Source organism: Cololabis saira, chromosome 19 (assembly GCF_033807715.1).
Source record: "Cololabis saira isolate AMF1-May2022 chromosome 19, fColSai1.1, whole genome shotgun sequence".
NCBI lineage: Eukaryota > Metazoa > Chordata > Actinopteri > Beloniformes > Belonidae > Cololabis > Cololabis saira.
In genome coordinates this window covers 826,334-843,249 of record NC_084605.1, presented here as the reverse complement: position 1 = coordinate 843,249, position 16,916 = coordinate 826,334, and the positions used below count along the sequence as shown (strand labels likewise).

At 43.3% G+C, this 16,916-nt stretch overlaps 1 protein-coding gene across 2 annotated transcripts in view; it reads left to right on the top strand.

Annotated features, from left to right (window-relative positions):
* LOC133419839 (signal transducer and activator of transcription 5B-like) overlaps positions 1-16,916 on the top strand; it is a 76,000-nt gene that overhangs the window by 2,726 nt on the left and 56,358 nt on the right. For both annotated transcript variants that reach the window (XM_061709300.1, XM_061709301.1), the window contains exons 3-5: positions 960-1,116; positions 1,296-1,385; positions 2,580-2,757. In XM_061709300.1, the coding sequence (XP_061565284.1) occupies positions 960-1,116; positions 1,296-1,385; positions 2,580-2,757 (425 nt within the window). The remainder of the gene's footprint in view (positions 1-959; positions 1,117-1,295; positions 1,386-2,579; positions 2,758-16,916) is intronic.

Sequence of the window (16,916 nt, the reverse complement as noted above, 5' to 3'; positions counted from 1 at the left end):
TCCTGGTTCAGGTACCGGTCCTGGTCCTGGGCGTTGACTATAAAGGAAGGTGTATTTATCATTGTGTGTGTGTAAGCGGTAAGTCCGTGAACTTCTCTCAGAGCTTCTCCTCAACCAATGTCCTTGATGTTATCAGACGGCTCGGCCAGTTCTGAAACAGGTCCACAGATGTTCCTGGAGAGGGGAGGGTTAGTGGGGGCAGAGCCACCTTGTTTACATTCCACCAGGGAGATTGTGACCAGAGCGATTGGCCAAACCGCCCTGTCAATGTCAGATTATAGAATCAACAATTATATTGCAAGAATCAGAATCAGAATCAGAAAGGGGGTTTATTGCCAAGTTTGTCAACACTCACAATAAGATTTGTTGTGGTGATTGGTGCAATACAGTAAAAATAAAAATAAAAATAAAAAATAAAAATATAAAAGCAAACAAATATATATGGAGATAAACTAAGAGATAGAATAAAGTAAAATGTATAACAGAAATAAACAGAAATGTACAATATGAAGATTAAAAAGTGCCGGATATGAATCTTTACAAAAAGTGACGTAGGATGACAGATGACAGATAAAATGTATAAACAGAAATTAACAGTATAGACAGAAATGTACAATATGGGGTTTTTAAACAGACAGAACAGAAAGACTCAGTAATTTTCCGTCTGCCTTAAATCTCTGGTTCATCAATGGCGACTCCAATCAGACTAATTTGTGATCAATTCCCGCCAAGCCGAGCTTCCAACTTCTCCAAGGTCTTATCCATCTTGTTAATGAGCTCAAAGACGCCGCCAGCCTGCGATTCTGTTCAAGAATCACATCCAGCTTACGGCTGGGACCAGGTGGAACTGGTTCTAACTGGTTTCTCTCCCCCCAGGGACCAGGTGGAACCGGTTCTAACTGGTTTCTCTCCCCCCAGGGACCAGGTGGAACCGGTTCTAACTGGTTTTTCTCCCCCAGGGACCAGGTGGACCTGGACAGTCCGGCTGAAGAGGCTAAAGCTAAGCGGCTACTGGACGGGCTGCTAGCGGAGCTGCAGAAGAAAGCGACGCTGCAGGGAGGAGAGGACGGGTTCCTGCTGAAGATCAAGCTAGGCCACTATTCTAGCCAGCTAAAGGTATGCTAGCCTGCTAAAGGTACGCTAGCCAGCTAAAGGTACGGGTTCTGGTTGGAACCCCTGGTACCCTTGAACTGAACGGTGTTGTCTCTCCCCCGTCAGAGCACCCGTTAGCACCTGTTAGCACCATTTAGCACCCGTTAGCCCCAGCTAGCTTGACGGTATTCTCTCCCCCCCAGAGCACCTACGACCGGTGTCCCCTGGAGCTCGTCCGCTGCATCAGGCACATCCTGCAGTCGGAGCAGCGGCTGGTCCAGGAGGCTAACAACGTGAGTGAAGCATCATGGTCCGTAGCGGCGCCGCCGCGGTGCAGCGGTTTAAACGGTTTAAACATGTGTGTCTGCTCCGCATTTCGCCTTTTTTTCTCAACATTTCGCCTTTTTTTCTCGACATTTCGCCTTTTTTTTCCTCTGCATTTTGACTTTTTTCTCGAAATTTTCACTTTTTTCTCGAAATTTCGTCTTTTTTCTGGACATTTCGCTTTTTTTTCTCGACATTTCACCTTTTTTTCTCGACATTTCGCCTTTTTTTTCTTGACATTGTGACTTTTTTCTCGAAATTTCGTCTTTTTTCAAAATTTCTCTTTCTTTTCTCGAAATTTCGCTAGCGATGCTAGCGGTTTAAACCTGTGTGTTACAGACTAGCAGCGATGCTAGCGGTTTAAACCTGTGTGTTACAGACAGTTAGCGATGCTAGCAGTTTAAACGTGTGTGTTTGCAGACGGTTAGCGATGCTAGCGGTTTAAACCTGTGTGTTACGGACGGTTAGCGATGCTAGCGGTTTAAACCTGTGTGTTACAGACGGTTAGCGATGCTAGCAGTTTAAACGTGTGTGTTTGCAGACGGTTAGCGATGCTAGCGGTTTATACCTGTGTGTTACAGACGGTTAGCGATGCTAGCGGTTTATACCTGTGTGTTTCTGCAGACTAGCAGCGATGCTAGCGGTTTATACCTGTGTGTTACAGATGGTTAGCGATGCTAGCGGTTCATACCTGTGTGTTACAGACGGTTAGCGATGCTAGCAGTTTAAACGTGTGTGTTTGCAGACGGTTAGCGATGCTAGCGGTTTAAACCTGTGTGTTACGGACGGTTAGCGATGCTAGCGGTTTAAACCTGTGTCTTACGGACGGTTAGCGATGCTAGCGGTTTAAACGTGTGTGTCTGCAGACTAGAGGCGATGCCGGCGGTTTAAGTGAGGTTTAAATACCTGTGTGTTACAGACGGTTAGTGACGCTAGCGGTTTAAACCTGTGTGTTACAGACTAGCAGCGATGCTAGCGGTTTATACCTGTGTTTCTGCAGACGGTTAGCGATGCTAGCGGTTTATACCTGTGTGTTACAGACGGTTAGCGATGCTAGCGGTTTATACCTGTGTGTTTCTGCAGACTAGCAGCGTCGCTAGCGGTTTATACCTGTGTGTTACAGACGGTTAGCGATGCTAGCGGTTTAAACCTGTGTGTTACAGACTAGCAGCGATGCTAGCAGCTCCACCATGGACTCTCTCTCCCAGCGCCACCAGCAGGTGAACCGAGCCTTCGAGGAGCTGAGGAGGAAAACGCAGGAGACGGAGACGGAGCTGAAGAAGCTGCAGCACAGCCAGGAGTTCTTCATCATCCAGTACCAGGAGAGCCTGAGGATCCAGGGTGGGTGGTTACCGTAGCAACCAGGACCTTAGCAACCAGGACCTTAGCCCTAGCAACCGCCCTAGCAACCGTAGCAGCACAGCCAGGAGTTCTTCATCATCCAGTACCAGGAGAGCCTGAGGATCCAGGGTGGGTTAGCATTAGGAATGTTTGATATTTTACCGTTCACGATAAACCGTCAAAAAAATTCCCCACGGTAAGAATTTGTATCTCACGATAAAAATGATAAATTCCTGTTGATGATGTTTTTGTGGAAGGAAGGAAGGAAGGAAGGAAGGAAGGAAGGAAGGAAGGAAGGAAGGAAGGAAGGAAGGAAGGAAGGAAGGAAGGACGGAAGGAAGGAAGGAAGGAAGGAAGGAAGGAAGGAAGGAAGGACGGAAGGAAGGAAGGAAGGAAGGAAGGAAGGAAGGAAGGAAGGAAGGAAGGAAGGAAGGGAGGGAGGGAGGGAGGGAGGGAGGGAGGAAGGAAGGAAGCGAGAAAAGAGGAAGGAAGAAGGAAGGAGAGAAAGAGGATACGAGCCTGAAAAAAGAAAGAAAGAAAGAAAGAAAGAAAGAAAGAAAGAAAGAAAGAAAGAAAGAAAGAAAGAAAGAAAGAAAGAAAGAAAGAAAGAAAGAAAGAAAGAAAGAAAGAAAGAAAGAAAAATTCCTGTTGATGACGTTTTTGTGTTGGTATCATTTTAATCTTTATCAGGATAAATGCTAGACATTATCGTGATACATTTTTGAGTCCATACCGCCCATCCCTAGTTAGCAACCGTTACCGTAGCAACCGTTACCGTAGCAACAGTTACCGTAGCAACCGAAAGGCTTTAGTAACCAGGACCCTTTAGTAACCAGGACCCTTTAGTAACCAGGACCCTTTAGTAACCAGGACCCTTTAGTAACCAGGACCCTTTAGTAACCAGGACCCTTTAACAACCAGGACCCTTTAACAACCAGGACCCTTTAGTAACCAGGACCCTTTAGTAACCAGGACCCTTTAACAACCAGGACCCTTTAACAACCAGGACCCTTTAACAACCAGGACCCTTTAGTAACCAGGACCCTTTAGTAACCAGGACCCTTTAGTAACCAGGACCCTTTAGTAACCAGGACCCTTTAGTAACCAGGACCCTTTAACAACCAGGACCCTTTAGTAACCAGGACCCTTTAGTAACCAGGACCCTTTAGTAACCAGGACCCTTTAACAACCAGGACCCTTTAGTAACCAGGACCCTTTAACAACCAGGACCCTTTAGTAACCAGGACCCTTTAGTAACCAGGACCCTTTAACAACCAGGACCCTTTAACAACCAGGACCCTTTAGTGCGTTTTTTCGTACGTTTTTTCGTGCGTTTTTTCGTGCATTTTGCGTGCGTTTGTGCGTTTTGCGTGCGTTTTTGCATGCGTTCGTGCGTTCGTGCGTTTTGCGTGCGTTTTTGCGTGCGTTTTTGCGTGCGTTCGTGCGTTTTGCGTGCGGTTTTGCGTGCGTTTTTGCGTGCGTTTTTTCGTGTGTTTTGCGGGCGTTCGTGCGTTTTGCGTGCGTTTTTGCGTGCGTTTTTGCGTGCGTTCGTGCGTTTTTGTGTGCGTTTTTGCGTGCGTTTTTGCGTGCGTTCGTGCGTTTTTGTGTGCGTTTTTGCGTGCGTTCGTGCGTTTTGCGTGCGTTCGTGCGTTTTGCGTGCGTTTTTGTGTGCGTTTTTTCGTTTGTTCGTGCGGTTTTGCGTGCGTTTTTTCTTGCGTTCGTGCGCTTTTTCGTGCGTTTTTGGGTGCGTTTGTGCGTTTTGCGTGCGTTTGTGCGTTTTGCGTGCGTTTTTTCGTGCGCTTTTTGGTGCGTTTTTTGCACGTTTTTTGTACGTTTTTTCGTGCGTTTTGCGTGCGTTTTTTCGTGTGTTTTGCGTGCGTTTGTGCGTATTGCGTGTGTTTTTGCGTGTGTTTTTGCGTGCGTTTTTTTGTGCGTTTTTGCGTGCGTTTTTTCGTGCGTTTTTTCGTGCGTTTTGCGTTCGTTTTGCGTGCGTTTTTTTGTGCGTTTTTTCATGCGTTTTTTCGTACGATTTTTCGTACGATTTTTCGTGCATTTTTTCATACGTTTTTTCGTACGATTTTTCGTGCGTTTTTTCGTACTTTTTTTCGTACGCTTTTTCGTACGATTTTTCGTACGATTTTTCGTACGATTTTTCGTACGATTTTTCGTGCGTTTTTTCGTACCTTTTTCCGTGCGTTTTTTCGTACGTTTTTTCGTGCGTTTTTTCGTACGTTTTTTCGTACGATTTTTCGTACGATTTTTCGTGCGTTTTTTCGTACGATTTTTCGTACGATTTTTCGTGCGTTTTTTCGTACGTTTTTTCGTACGTTTTTTCGTACGTTTTTTTGTGCGTTTTTTCGTACTTTTTTTCGTACGTTTTTTCGTACGATTTTTCGTGCGTTTTTTCGTACGATTTTTCGTACGATTTTTCGTAAGATTTTGCGTGCGTTTGTGCGTTTTGCGTGCGTTTTTTCGTGCGCTTTTTGGTGCGTTTTTTGCGCGTTTTTTGTACGTTTTTTCGTGCGTTTTGCGTGCGTTTTTTCGTGTGTTTTGCGTGCGTTTGTGCGTATTGCGTGTGTTTTTGCGTGTGTTTTTGCGTGCGTTTTTTTGTGCGTTTTTGCGTGCGTTTTTTCGTGCGTTTTTTCGTGCGTTTTGCGTTCGTTTTGCGTGCGTTTTTTTGTGCGTTTTTTCATGCGTTTTTTCGTACGATTTTTCGTACGATTTTTCGTGCATTTTTTCATACGTTTTTTCGTACGATTTTTCGTGCGTTTTTTCGTACTTTTTTTCGTACGCTTTTTCGTACGATTTTTCGTACGATTTTTCGTACGATTTTTCGTACGATTTTTCGTGCGTTTTTTCGTACCTTTTTCCGTGCGTTTTTTCGTACGTTTTTTCGTGCGTTTTTTCGTACGTTTTTTCGTACGATTTTTCGTACGATTTTTCGTGCGTTTTTTCGTACGATTTTTCGTACGATTTTTCGTGCGTTTTTTCGTACGTTTTTTCGTACGTTTTTTCGTACGTTTTTTTGTGCGTTTTTTCGTACTTTTTTTCGTACGTTTTTTCGTACGATTTTTCGTGCGTTTTTTCGTACGATTTTTCGTACGATTTTTCGTAAGATTTTGCGTGCGTTTGTGCGTTTTGCGTGCGTTTTTTCGTGCGCTTTTTGGTGCGTTTTTTGCGCGTTTTTTGTACGTTTTTTCGTGCGTTTTGCGTGCGTTTTTTCGTGTGTTTTGCGTGCGTTTGTGCGTTTTGCGTGTGTTTTTGCGTGTGTTTTTGCGTGCGTTTTTTTGTGCGTTTTTGCGTGCGTTTTTTCGTGCGTTTTTTCGTGCGTTTTGCGTTCGTTTTGCGTGCGTTTTTTTGTGCGTTTTTTCATGCGTTTTTTCGTACGATTTTTCGTACGATTTTTCGTGCATTTTTTCATACGTTTTTTCGTACGATTTTTCGTGCGTTTTTTCGTACTTTTTTTCGTACGCTTTTTCGTACGATTTTTCGTACGATTTTTCGTACGATTTTTCGTACGATTTTTCGTGCGTTTTTTCGTACCTTTTTCCGTGCGTTTTTTCGTACGTTTTTTCGTGCGTTTTTTCGTACGTTTTTTCGTACGATTTTTCGTACGATTTTTCGTGCGTTTTTTCGTACGATTTTTCGTACGATTTTTCGTGCGTTTTTTCGTACGTTTTTTCGTACGTTTTTTCGTACGTTTTTTTGTGCGTTTTTTCGTACTTTTTTTCGTACGTTTTTTCGTACGATTTTTCGTGCGTTTTTTCGTACGATTTTTCGTACGATTTTTCGTAAGATTTTGCGTACGTTTTTTCGTACGTTTTTTCGTACGATTTTTCGTGCGTTTTTTCGTACGTTTTTTCGTACGTTTTTTCGTACGATTTTTCGTGCGTTTTTTCGTACGTTTTTTCGTACTTTTTTTCGTACGATTTTTCTTGCGTTTTTTCGTACGATTTTTGTACGATTTTTCGTACGAAAAAACAACCAGGACCCTTTAACAACCAGGACCCTTTAACAACCAGGACCCTTTAGTAACCAGGACCCTTTAGTAACCAGGACCCTTTAACAACCAGGACCCTTTAGTAACCAGGACCCTTTAGTAACCAGGACCCTTTAGTAACCAGGACCCTTTAGTAACCAGGACCCTTTAACAACCAGGACCCTTTAACAACCAGGACCCTTTAGTAACCAGGACCCTTTAGTAACCAGGACCCTTTAGTAACCAGGACCCTTTAGTAACCAGGACCCTTTAGTAACCAGGACCCTTTAACAACCAGGACCCTTTAACAACCAGGACCCTTTAGTAACCAGGACCCTTTAGCAACCAGGACCCTTTAACAACCAGGACCCTTTAGTAACCAGGACCCTTTAACAACCAGGACCCTTTAACAACCAGGACCCTTTAGTAACCAGGACCCTTTAACAACCAGGACCCTTTAGTAACCAGGACCCTTTAACAACCAGGACCCTTTAGTAACCAGGACCCTTTAGTAACCAGGACCCTTTAACAACCAGGACCCTTTAGTAACCAGGACCCTTTAACAACCAGGACCCTTTAACAACCAGGACCCTTTAGTAACCAGGACCCTTTAACAACCAGGACCCTTTAGTAACCAGGACCCTTTAGTAACCAGGACCCTTTAGTAACCAGGACCCTTTAGTAACCAGGACCCTTTAGTAACCAGGACCCTTTAACAACCAGGACCCTTTAGTAACCAGGACCCTTTAGTAACCAGGACCCTTTAACAACCAGGACCCTTTAACAACCAGGACCCTTTAGTGCGTTTTTTCGTACGTTTTTTCGTGCGTTTTTTCGTGCATTTTGCGTGCGTTTGTGCGTTTTGCGTGCGTTTTTGCATGCGTTCGTGCGTTCGTGCGTTTTGCGTGCGTTTTTGCGTGCGTTTTTGCGTGCGTTCGTGCGTTTTGCGTGCGGTTTTGCGTGCGTTTTTGCGTGCGTTTTTTCGTGTGTTTTGCGGGCGTTCGTGCGTTTTGCGTGCGTTTTTGCGTGCGTTTTTGCGTGCGTTCGTGCGTTTTTGTGTGCGTTTTTGCGTGCGTTTTTGCGTGCGTTCGTGCGTTTTTGTGTGCGTTTTTGCGTGCGTTCGTGCGTTTTGCGTGCGTTCGTGCGTTTTGCGTGCGTTTTTGTGTGCGTTTTTTCGTTTGTTCGTGCGGTTTTGCGTGCGTTTTTTCTTGCGTTCGTGCGCTTTTTCGTGCGTTTTTGGGTGCGTTTGTGCGTTTTGCGTGCGTTTGTGCGTTTTGCGTGCGTTTTTTCGTGCGCTTTTTGGTGCGTTTTTTGCACGTTTTTTGTACGTTTTTTCGTGCGTTTTGCGTGCGTTTTTTCGTGTGTTTTGCGTGCGTTTGTGCGTTTTGCGTGTGTTTTTGCGTGCGTTTTTTTGTGCGTTTTTGCGTGCGTTTTTTCGTGCGTTTTTTCGTGCGTTTTGCGTTCGTTTTGCGTGCGTTTTTTTGTGCGTTTTTTCATGCGTTTTTTCGTACGATTTTTCGTACGATTTTTCGTGCATTTTTTCATACGTTTTTTCGTACGATTTTTCGTGCGTTTTTTCGTACTTTTTTTCGTACGCTTTTTCGTACGATTTTTCGTACGATTTTTCGTACGATTTTTCGTACGATTTTTCGTGCGTTTTTTCGTACCTTTTTCCGTGCGTTTTTTCGTACGTTTTTTCGTGCGTTTTTTCGTACGTTTTTTCGTACGATTTTTCGTACGATTTTTCGTGCGTTTTTTCGTACGATTTTTCGTACGATTTTTCGTGCGTTTTTTCGTACGTTTTTTCGTACGTTTTTTCGTACGTTTTTTTGTGCGTTTTTTCGTACTTTTTTTCGTACGTTTTTTCGTACGATTTTTCGTGCGTTTTTTCGTACGATTTTTCGTACGATTTTTCGTAAGATTTTGCGTGCGTTTGTGCGTTTTGCGTGCGTTTTTTCGTGCGCTTTTTGGTGCGTTTTTTGCGCGTTTTTTGTACGTTTTTTCGTGCGTTTTGCGTGCGTTTTTTCGTGTGTTTTGCGTGCGTTTGTGCGTTTTGCGTGTGTTTTTGCGTGTGTTTTTGCGTGCGTTTTTTTGTGCGTTTTTGCGTGCGTTTTTTCGTGCGTTTTTTCGTGCGTTTTGCGTTCGTTTTGCGTGCGTTTTTTTGTGCGTTTTTTCATGCGTTTTTTCGTACGATTTTTCGTACGATTTTTCGTGCATTTTTTCATACGTTTTTTCGTACGATTTTTCGTGCGTTTTTTCGTACTTTTTTTCGTACGCTTTTTCGTACGATTTTTCGTACGATTTTTCGTACGATTTTTCGTACGATTTTTCGTGCGTTTTTTCGTACCTTTTTCCGTGCGTTTTTTCGTACGTTTTTTCGTACGATTTTTCGTACGATTTTTCGTGCGTTTTTTCGTACGATTTTTCGTACGATTTTTCGTGCGTTTTTTCGTACGTTTTTTCGTACGTTTTTTCGTACGTTTTTTTGTGCGTTTTTTCGTACTTTTTTTCGTACGTTTTTTCGTACGATTTTTCGTGCGTTTTTTCGTACGATTTTTCGTACGATTTTTCGTAAGATTTTGCGTACGTTTTTTCGTACGTTTTTTCGTACGATTTTTCGTGCGTTTTTTCGTACGTTTTTTCGTACGTTTTTTCGTACGATTTTTCGTGCGTTTTTTCGTACGTTTTTTCGTACTTTTTTTCGTACGATTTTTCTTGCGTTTTTTCGTACGATTTTTGTACGATTTTTCGTACGAAAAAACAACCAGGACCCTTTAACAACCAGGACCCTTTAACAACCAGGACCCTTTAGTAACCAGGACCCTTTAGTAACCAGGACCCTTTAACAACCAGGACCCTTTAGTAACCAGGACCCTTTAGTAACCAGGACCCTTTAGTAACCAGGACCCTTTAGTAACCAGGACCCTTTAACAACCAGGACCCTTTAGTAACCAGGACCCTTTAACAACCAGGACCCTTTAGTAACCAGGACCCTTTAGTAACCAGGACCCTTTAACAACCAGGACCCTTTAGTAACCAGGACCCTTTAACAACCAGGACCCTTTAACAACCAGGACCCTTTAGTAACCAGGACCCTTTAACAACCAGGACCCTTTAGTAACCAGGACCCTTTAGTAACCAGGACCCTTTAGTAACCAGGACCCTTTAGTAACCAGGACCCTTTAGTAACCAGGACCCTTTAACAACCAGGACCCTTTAGTAACCAGGACCCTTTAGTAACCAGGACCCTTTAACAACCAGGACCCTTTAACAACCAGGACCCTTTAGTGCGTTTTTTCGTACGTTTTTTCGTGCGTTTTTTCGTGCATTTTGCGTGCGTTTGTGCGTTTTGCGTGCGTTTTTGCATGCGTTCGTGCGTTCGTGCGTTTTGCGTGCGTTTTTGCGTGCGTTTTTGCGTGCGTTCGTGCGTTTTGCGTGCGGTTTTGCGTGCGTTTTTGCGTGCGTTTTTTCGTGTGTTTTGCGGGCGTTCGTGCGTTTTGCGTGCGTTTTTGCGTGCGTTTTTGCGTGCGTTCGTGCGTTTTTGTGTGCGTTTTTGCGTGCGTTTTTGCGTGCGTTCGTGCGTTTTTGTGTGCGTTTTTGCGTGCGTTCGTGCGTTTTGCGTGCGTTCGTGCGTTTTGCGTGCGTTTTTGTGTGCGTTTTTTCGTTTGTTCGTGCGGTTTTGCGTGCGTTTTTTCTTGCGTTCGTGCGCTTTTTCGTGCGTTTTTGGGTGCGTTTGTGCGTTTTGCGTGCGTTTGTGCGTTTTGCGTGCGTTTTTTCGTGCGCTTTTTGGTGCGTTTTTTGCACGTTTTTTGTACGTTTTTTCGTGCGTTTTGCGTGCGTTTTTTCGTGTGTTTTGCGTGCGTTTGTGCGTTTTGCGTGTGTTTTTGCGTGTGTTTTTGCGTGCGTTTTTTTGTGCGTTTTTGCGTGCGTTTTTTCGTGCGTTTTTTCGTGCGTTTTGCGTTCGTTTTGCGTGCGTTTTTTTGTGCGTTTTTTCATGCGTTTTTTCGTACGTTTTTTCGTACGATTTTTCGTGCATTTTTTCATACGTTTTTTCGTACGATTTTTCGTGCGTTTTTTCGTACTTTTTTTCGTACGCTTTTTCGTACGATTTTTCGTACGATTTTTCGTACGATTTTTCGTACGATTTTTCGTGCGTTTTTTCGTACCTTTTTCCGTGCGTTTTTTCGTACGTTTTTTCGTGCGTTTTTTCGTACGTTTTTTCGTACGATTTTTCGTACGATTTTTCGTGCGTTTTTTCGTACGATTTTTCGTACGATTTTTCGTGCGTTTTTTCGTACGTTTTTTCGTACGTTTTTTCGTACGTTTTTTTGTGCGTTTTTTCGTACTTTTTTTCGTACGTTTTTTCGTACGATTTTTCGTGCGTTTTTTCGTACGATTTTTCGTACGATTTTTCGTAAGATTTTGCGTGCGTTTGTGCGTTTTGCGTGCGTTTTTTCGTGCGCTTTTTGGTGCGTTTTTTGCGCGTTTTTTGTACGTTTTTTCGTGCGTTTTGCGTGCGTTTTTTCGTGTGTTTTGCGTGCGTTTGTGCGTTTTGCGTGTGTTTTTGCGTGTGTTTTTGCGTGCGTTTTTTTGTGCGTTTTTGCGTGCGTTTTTTCGTGCGTTTTTTCGTGCGTTTTGCGTTCGTTTTGCGTGCGTTTTTTTGTGCGTTTTTTCATGCGTTTTTTCGTACGATTTTTCGTACGATTTTTCGTGCATTTTTTCATACGTTTTTTCGTACGATTTTTCGTGCGTTTTTTCGTACTTTTTTTCGTACGCTTTTTCGTACGATTTTTCGTACGATTTTTCGTACGATTTTTCGTACGATTTTTCGTGCGTTTTTTCGTACCTTTTTCCGTGCGTTTTTTCGTACGTTTTTTCGTGCGTTTTTTCGTACGTTTTTTCGTACGATTTTTCGTACGATTTTTCGTGCGTTTTTTCGTACGATTTTTCGTACGATTTTTCGTGCGTTTTTTCGTACGTTTTTTCGTACGTTTTTTCGTACGTTTTTTTGTGCGTTTTTTCGTACTTTTTTTCGTACGTTTTTTCGTACGATTTTTCGTGCGTTTTTTCGTACGATTTTTCGTACGATTTTTCGTAAGATTTTGCGTACGTTTTTTCGTACGTTTTTTCGTACGATTTTTCGTGCGTTTTTTCGTACGTTTTTTCGTACGTTTTTTCGTACGATTTTTCGTGCGTTTTTTCGTACGTTTTTTCGTACTTTTTTTCGTACGATTTTTCTTGCGTTTTTTCGTACGATTTTTGTACGATTTTTCGTACGAAAAAACAACCAGGACCCTTTAACAACCAGGACCCTTTAGTAACCAGGACCCTTTAGTAACCAGGACCCTTTAACAACCAGGACCCTTTAGTAACCAGGACCCTTTAGTAACCAGGACCCTTTAGTAACCAGGACCCTTTAACAACCAGGACCCTTTAGTAACCAGGACCCTTTAGTAACCAGGACCCTTTAGTAACCAGGACCCTTTAGTAACCAGGACCCTTTAGTAACCAGGACCCTTTAGTAACCAGGACCCTTTAGTAACCAGGACCCTTTAGTAACCAGGACCCTTTAACAACCAGGACCCTTTAACAACCAGGACCCTTTAGTAACCAGGACCCTTTAGTAACCAGGACCCTTTAGTAACCAGGACCCTTTAGTAACCAGGACCCTTTAGTAACCAGGACCCTTTAGTAACCAGGACCCTTTAACAACCAGGACCCTTTAGTAACCAGGACCCTTTAGTAACCAGGACCCTTTAGCAACCAGGACCCTTTAGTAACCAGGACCCTTTAGTAACCAGGACCCTTTAACAACCAGGACCCTTTAGTAACCAGGACCCTTTAACAACCAGGACCCTTTAGTAACCAGGACCCTTTAGTAACCAGGACCCTTTAGTAACCAGGACCCTTTAACAACCAGGACCCTTTAGTAACCAGGACCCTTTAGTAACCAGGACCCTTTAACAACCAGGACCCTTTAGTAACCAGGACCCTTTAACAACCAGGACCCTTTAGTAACCAGGACCCTTTAGTAACCAGGACCCTTTAGTAACCAGGACCCTTTAACAACCAGGACCCTTTAGTAACCAGGACCCTTTAGTAACCAGGACCCTTTAACAACCAGGACCCTTTAACAACCAGGACCCTTTAGTGCGTTTTTTCGTACGTTTTTTCGTGCGTTTTTTCGTGCATTTTGCGTGCGTTTGTGCGTTTTGCGTGCGTTTTTGCATGCGTTCGTGCGTTCGTGCGTTTTGCGTGCGTTTTTGCGTGCGTTTTTGCGTGCGTTCGTGCGTTTTGCGTGCGGTTTTGCGTGCGTTTTTGCGTGCGTTTTTTCGTGTGTTTTGCGGGCGTTCGTGCGTTTTGCGTGCGTTTTTGCGTGCGTTTTTGCGTGCGTTCGTGCGTTTTTGTGTGCGTTTTTGCGTGCGTTTTTGCGTGCGTTCGTGCGTTTTTGTGTGCGTTTTTGCGTGCGTTCGTGCGTTTTGCGTGCGTTCGTGCGTTTTGCGTGCGTTTTTGTGTGCGTTTTTTCGTTTGTTCGTGCGGTTTTGCGTGCGTTTTTTCTTGCGTTCGTGCGCTTTTTCGTGCGTTTTTGGGTGCGTTTGTGCGTTTTGCGTGCGTTTGTGCGTTTTGCGTGCGTTTTTTCGTGCGCTTTTTGGTGCGTTTTTTGCACGTTTTTTGTACGTTTTTTCGTGCGTTTTGCGTGCGTTTTTTCGTGTGTTTTGCGTGCGTTTGTGCGTTTTGCGTGTGTTTTTGCGTGTGTTTTTGCGTGCGTTTTTTTGTGCGTTTTTGCGTGCGTTTTTTCGTGCGTTTTTTCGTGCGTTTTGCGTTCGTTTTGCGTGCGTTTTTTTGTGCGTTTTTTCATGCGTTTTTTCGTACGATTTTTCGTACGATTTTTCGTGCATTTTTTCATACGTTTTTTCGTACGATTTTTCGTGCGTTTTTTCGTACTTTTTTTCGTACGCTTTTTCGTACGATTTTTCGTACGATTTTTCGTACGATTTTTCGTACGATTTTTCGTGCGTTTTTTCGTACCTTTTTCCGTGCGTTTTTTCGTACGTTTTTTCGTGCGTTTTTTCGTACGTTTTTTCGTACGATTTTTCGTACGATTTTTCGTGCGTTTTTTCGTACGATTTTTCGTACGATTTTTCGTGCGTTTTTTCGTACGTTTTTTCGTACGTTTTTTCGTACGTTTTTTTGTGCGTTTTTTCGTACTTTTTTTCGTACGTTTTTTCGTACGATTTTTCGTGCGTTTTTTCGTACGATTTTTCGTACGATTTTTCGTAAGATTTTGCGTGCGTTTGTGCGTTTTGCGTGCGTTTTTTCGTGCGCTTTTTGGTGCGTTTTTTGCGCGTTTTTTGTACGTTTTTTCGTGCGTTTTGCGTGCGTTTTTTCGTGTGTTTTGCGTGCGTTTGTGCGTTTTGCGTGTGTTTTTGCGTGTGTTTTTGCGTGCGTTTTTTTGTGCGTTTTTGCGTGCGTTTTTTCGTGCGTTTTTTCGTGCGTTTTGCGTTCGTTTTGCGTGCGTTTTTTTGTGCGTTTTTTCATGCGTTTTTTCGTACGATTTTTCGTACGATTTTTCGTGCATTTTTTCATACGTTTTTTCGTACGATTTTTCGTGCGTTTTTTCGTACTTTTTTTCGTACGCTTTTTCGTACGATTTTTCGTACGATTTTTCGTACGATTTTTCGTACGATTTTTCGTGCGTTTTTTCGTACCTTTTTCCGTGCGTTTTTTCGTACGTTTTTTCGTGCGTTTTTTCGTACGTTTTTTCGTACGATTTTTCGTACGATTTTTCGTGCGTTTTTTCGTACGATTTTTCGTACGATTTTTCGTGCGTTTTTTCGTACGTTTTTTCGTACGTTTTTTCGTACGTTTTTTTGTGCGTTTTTTCGTACTTTTTTTCGTACGTTTTTTCGTACGATTTTTCGTGCGTTTTTTCGTACGATTTTTCGTACGATTTTTCGTAAGATTTTGCGTACGTTTTTTCGTACGTTTTTTCGTACGATTTTTCGTGCGTTTTTTCGTACGTTTTTTCGTACGTTTTTTCGTACGATTTTTCGTGCGTTTTTTCGTACGTTTTTTCGTACTTTTTTTCGTACGATTTTTCTTGCGTTTTTTCGTACGATTTTTGTACGATTTTTCGTACGAAAAAACAACCAGGACCCTTTAACAACCAGGACCCTTTAACAACCAGGACCCTTTAGTAACCAGGACCCTTTAGTAACCAGGACCCTTTAGCAACCAGGACCCTTTAGTAACCAGGACCCTTTAGTAACCAGGACCCTTTAGTAACCAGGACCCTTTAGTAACCAGGACCCTTTAGTAACCAGGACCCTTTAACAACCAGGACCCTTTAGTAACCAGGACCCTTTAGTAACCAGGACCCTTTAGTAACCAGGACCCTTTAACAACCAGGACCCTTTAACAACCAGGACCCTTTAGTAACCAGGACCCTTTAACAACCAGGACCCTTTAGTAACCAGGACCCTTTAGTAACCAGGACCCTTTAACAACCAGGACCCTTTAGTAACCAGGACCCTTTAGCAACCAGGACCCTTTAGTAACCAGGACCCTTTAACAACCAGGACCCTTTAACAACCAGGACCCTTTAGTAACCAGGACCCTTTAGTAACCAGGACCCTTTAGTAACCAGGACCCTTTAGTAACCAGGACCCTTTAGTAACCAGGACCCTTTAGTAACCAGGACCCTTTAGTAACCAGGACCCTTTAACAACCAGGACCCTTTAGTAACCAGGACCCTTTAACAACCAGGACCCTTTAGTAACCAGGACCCTTTAGTAACCAGGACCCTTTAGTAACCAGGACCCTTTAACAACCAGGACCCTTTAGTAACCAGGACCCTTTAGTAACCAGGACCCTTTAACAACCAGGACCCTTTAGTAACCAGGACCCTTTAGTAACCAGGACCCTTTAACAACCAGGACCCTTTAGTAACCAGGACCCTTTAGTAACCAGGACCCTTTAACAACCAGGACCCTTTAGTAACCAGGACCCTTTAACAACCAGGACCCTTTAGTAACCAGGACCCTTTAACAACCAGGACCCTTTAACAACCAGGACCCTTTAGTAACCAGGACCCTTTAACAACCAGGACCCTTTAGTAACCAGGACCCTTTAGTAACCAGGACCCTTTAGTAACCAGGACCCTTTAGTAACCAGGACCCTTTAGTAACCAGGACCCTTTAACAACCAGGACCCTTTAGTAACCAGGACCCTTTAACTGCCCTAGCAACCTTTTTGTGCGTTTTTGCGTGCGTTCATGCGTTTTGCGTGCGTTTTTCCGTGCGTTTTGCGTTCGTTTTGCGTGCGTTTTGCGTGCGTTTTGCGTGCGTTTTTTCGTGCGTTTTTTCGTACGTTTTTTCGTGCTTTTTTTCATGCGTTTTTTTGTACGATTTTTCGTGCGTTTTTTCGTACGATTTTTCGTGCGTGCGTGCGTTTTGCGTTCGTTTTGCGTGCGTTCTGCGTGCGTTTTTTCGTACGTTTTTTCGTGCGTTTTTTCGTACGTTTTTCGTGCGTGCGTGCGTTTTGCGTTCGTTTTGCGTGCGTTTTTGCGTGCGTTTTTGCGTGCGTTTTTGCGTGCGTTCGTGCGTTTTGCGTGCGTTTTTGCGTGCGTTTTTTCGTGCCTTTTGCGTGCGTTCGTGCGGTTTTGCGTGCGTTTTGCGTGCGTTTTGCGTGCGTTTTGCGTGCGTTTTTGCGTGCGTTTTGCAAGCGTTTGGCGTGCGTTTTGCGTACGTTTTTTCGTACGTTTTTCGTATGTTTTTTCGTATGTTTTTTCGTACGTTTTTTCGCATGTTTTTTCGTGCGTTTTGCGTGCGTTTTTTCGTACGTTTTTTTCGTGCGTTTTTTTGTGCGTTTTTCTGTGCGTTTTTTCGTGCGTTTTGCGTGCGTTTTTTCGTACGTTTTTTCGTACGTTTTTTTGTGCGCTTTTTCGTGCGTTTTTTCGTACGTTTTTTCGTGCGTTTTTTCGTACCTTTTTTTGTGCGTTTTTTCGTACGTTTTCTCGTGCGTTTTTTCGTACGTTTTTTCGTACATTTTTTCGTACGATTTTTTTGTACGTTTTTTCGTACGATTTTTTGTGCGTTTTTTCGTAGGTTTTTTTGTACGTTTTTTCGTGCGTTTTTTCGTACCATTTTTCGTGCATTTTTTCGTACGTTTTTTCGTACAT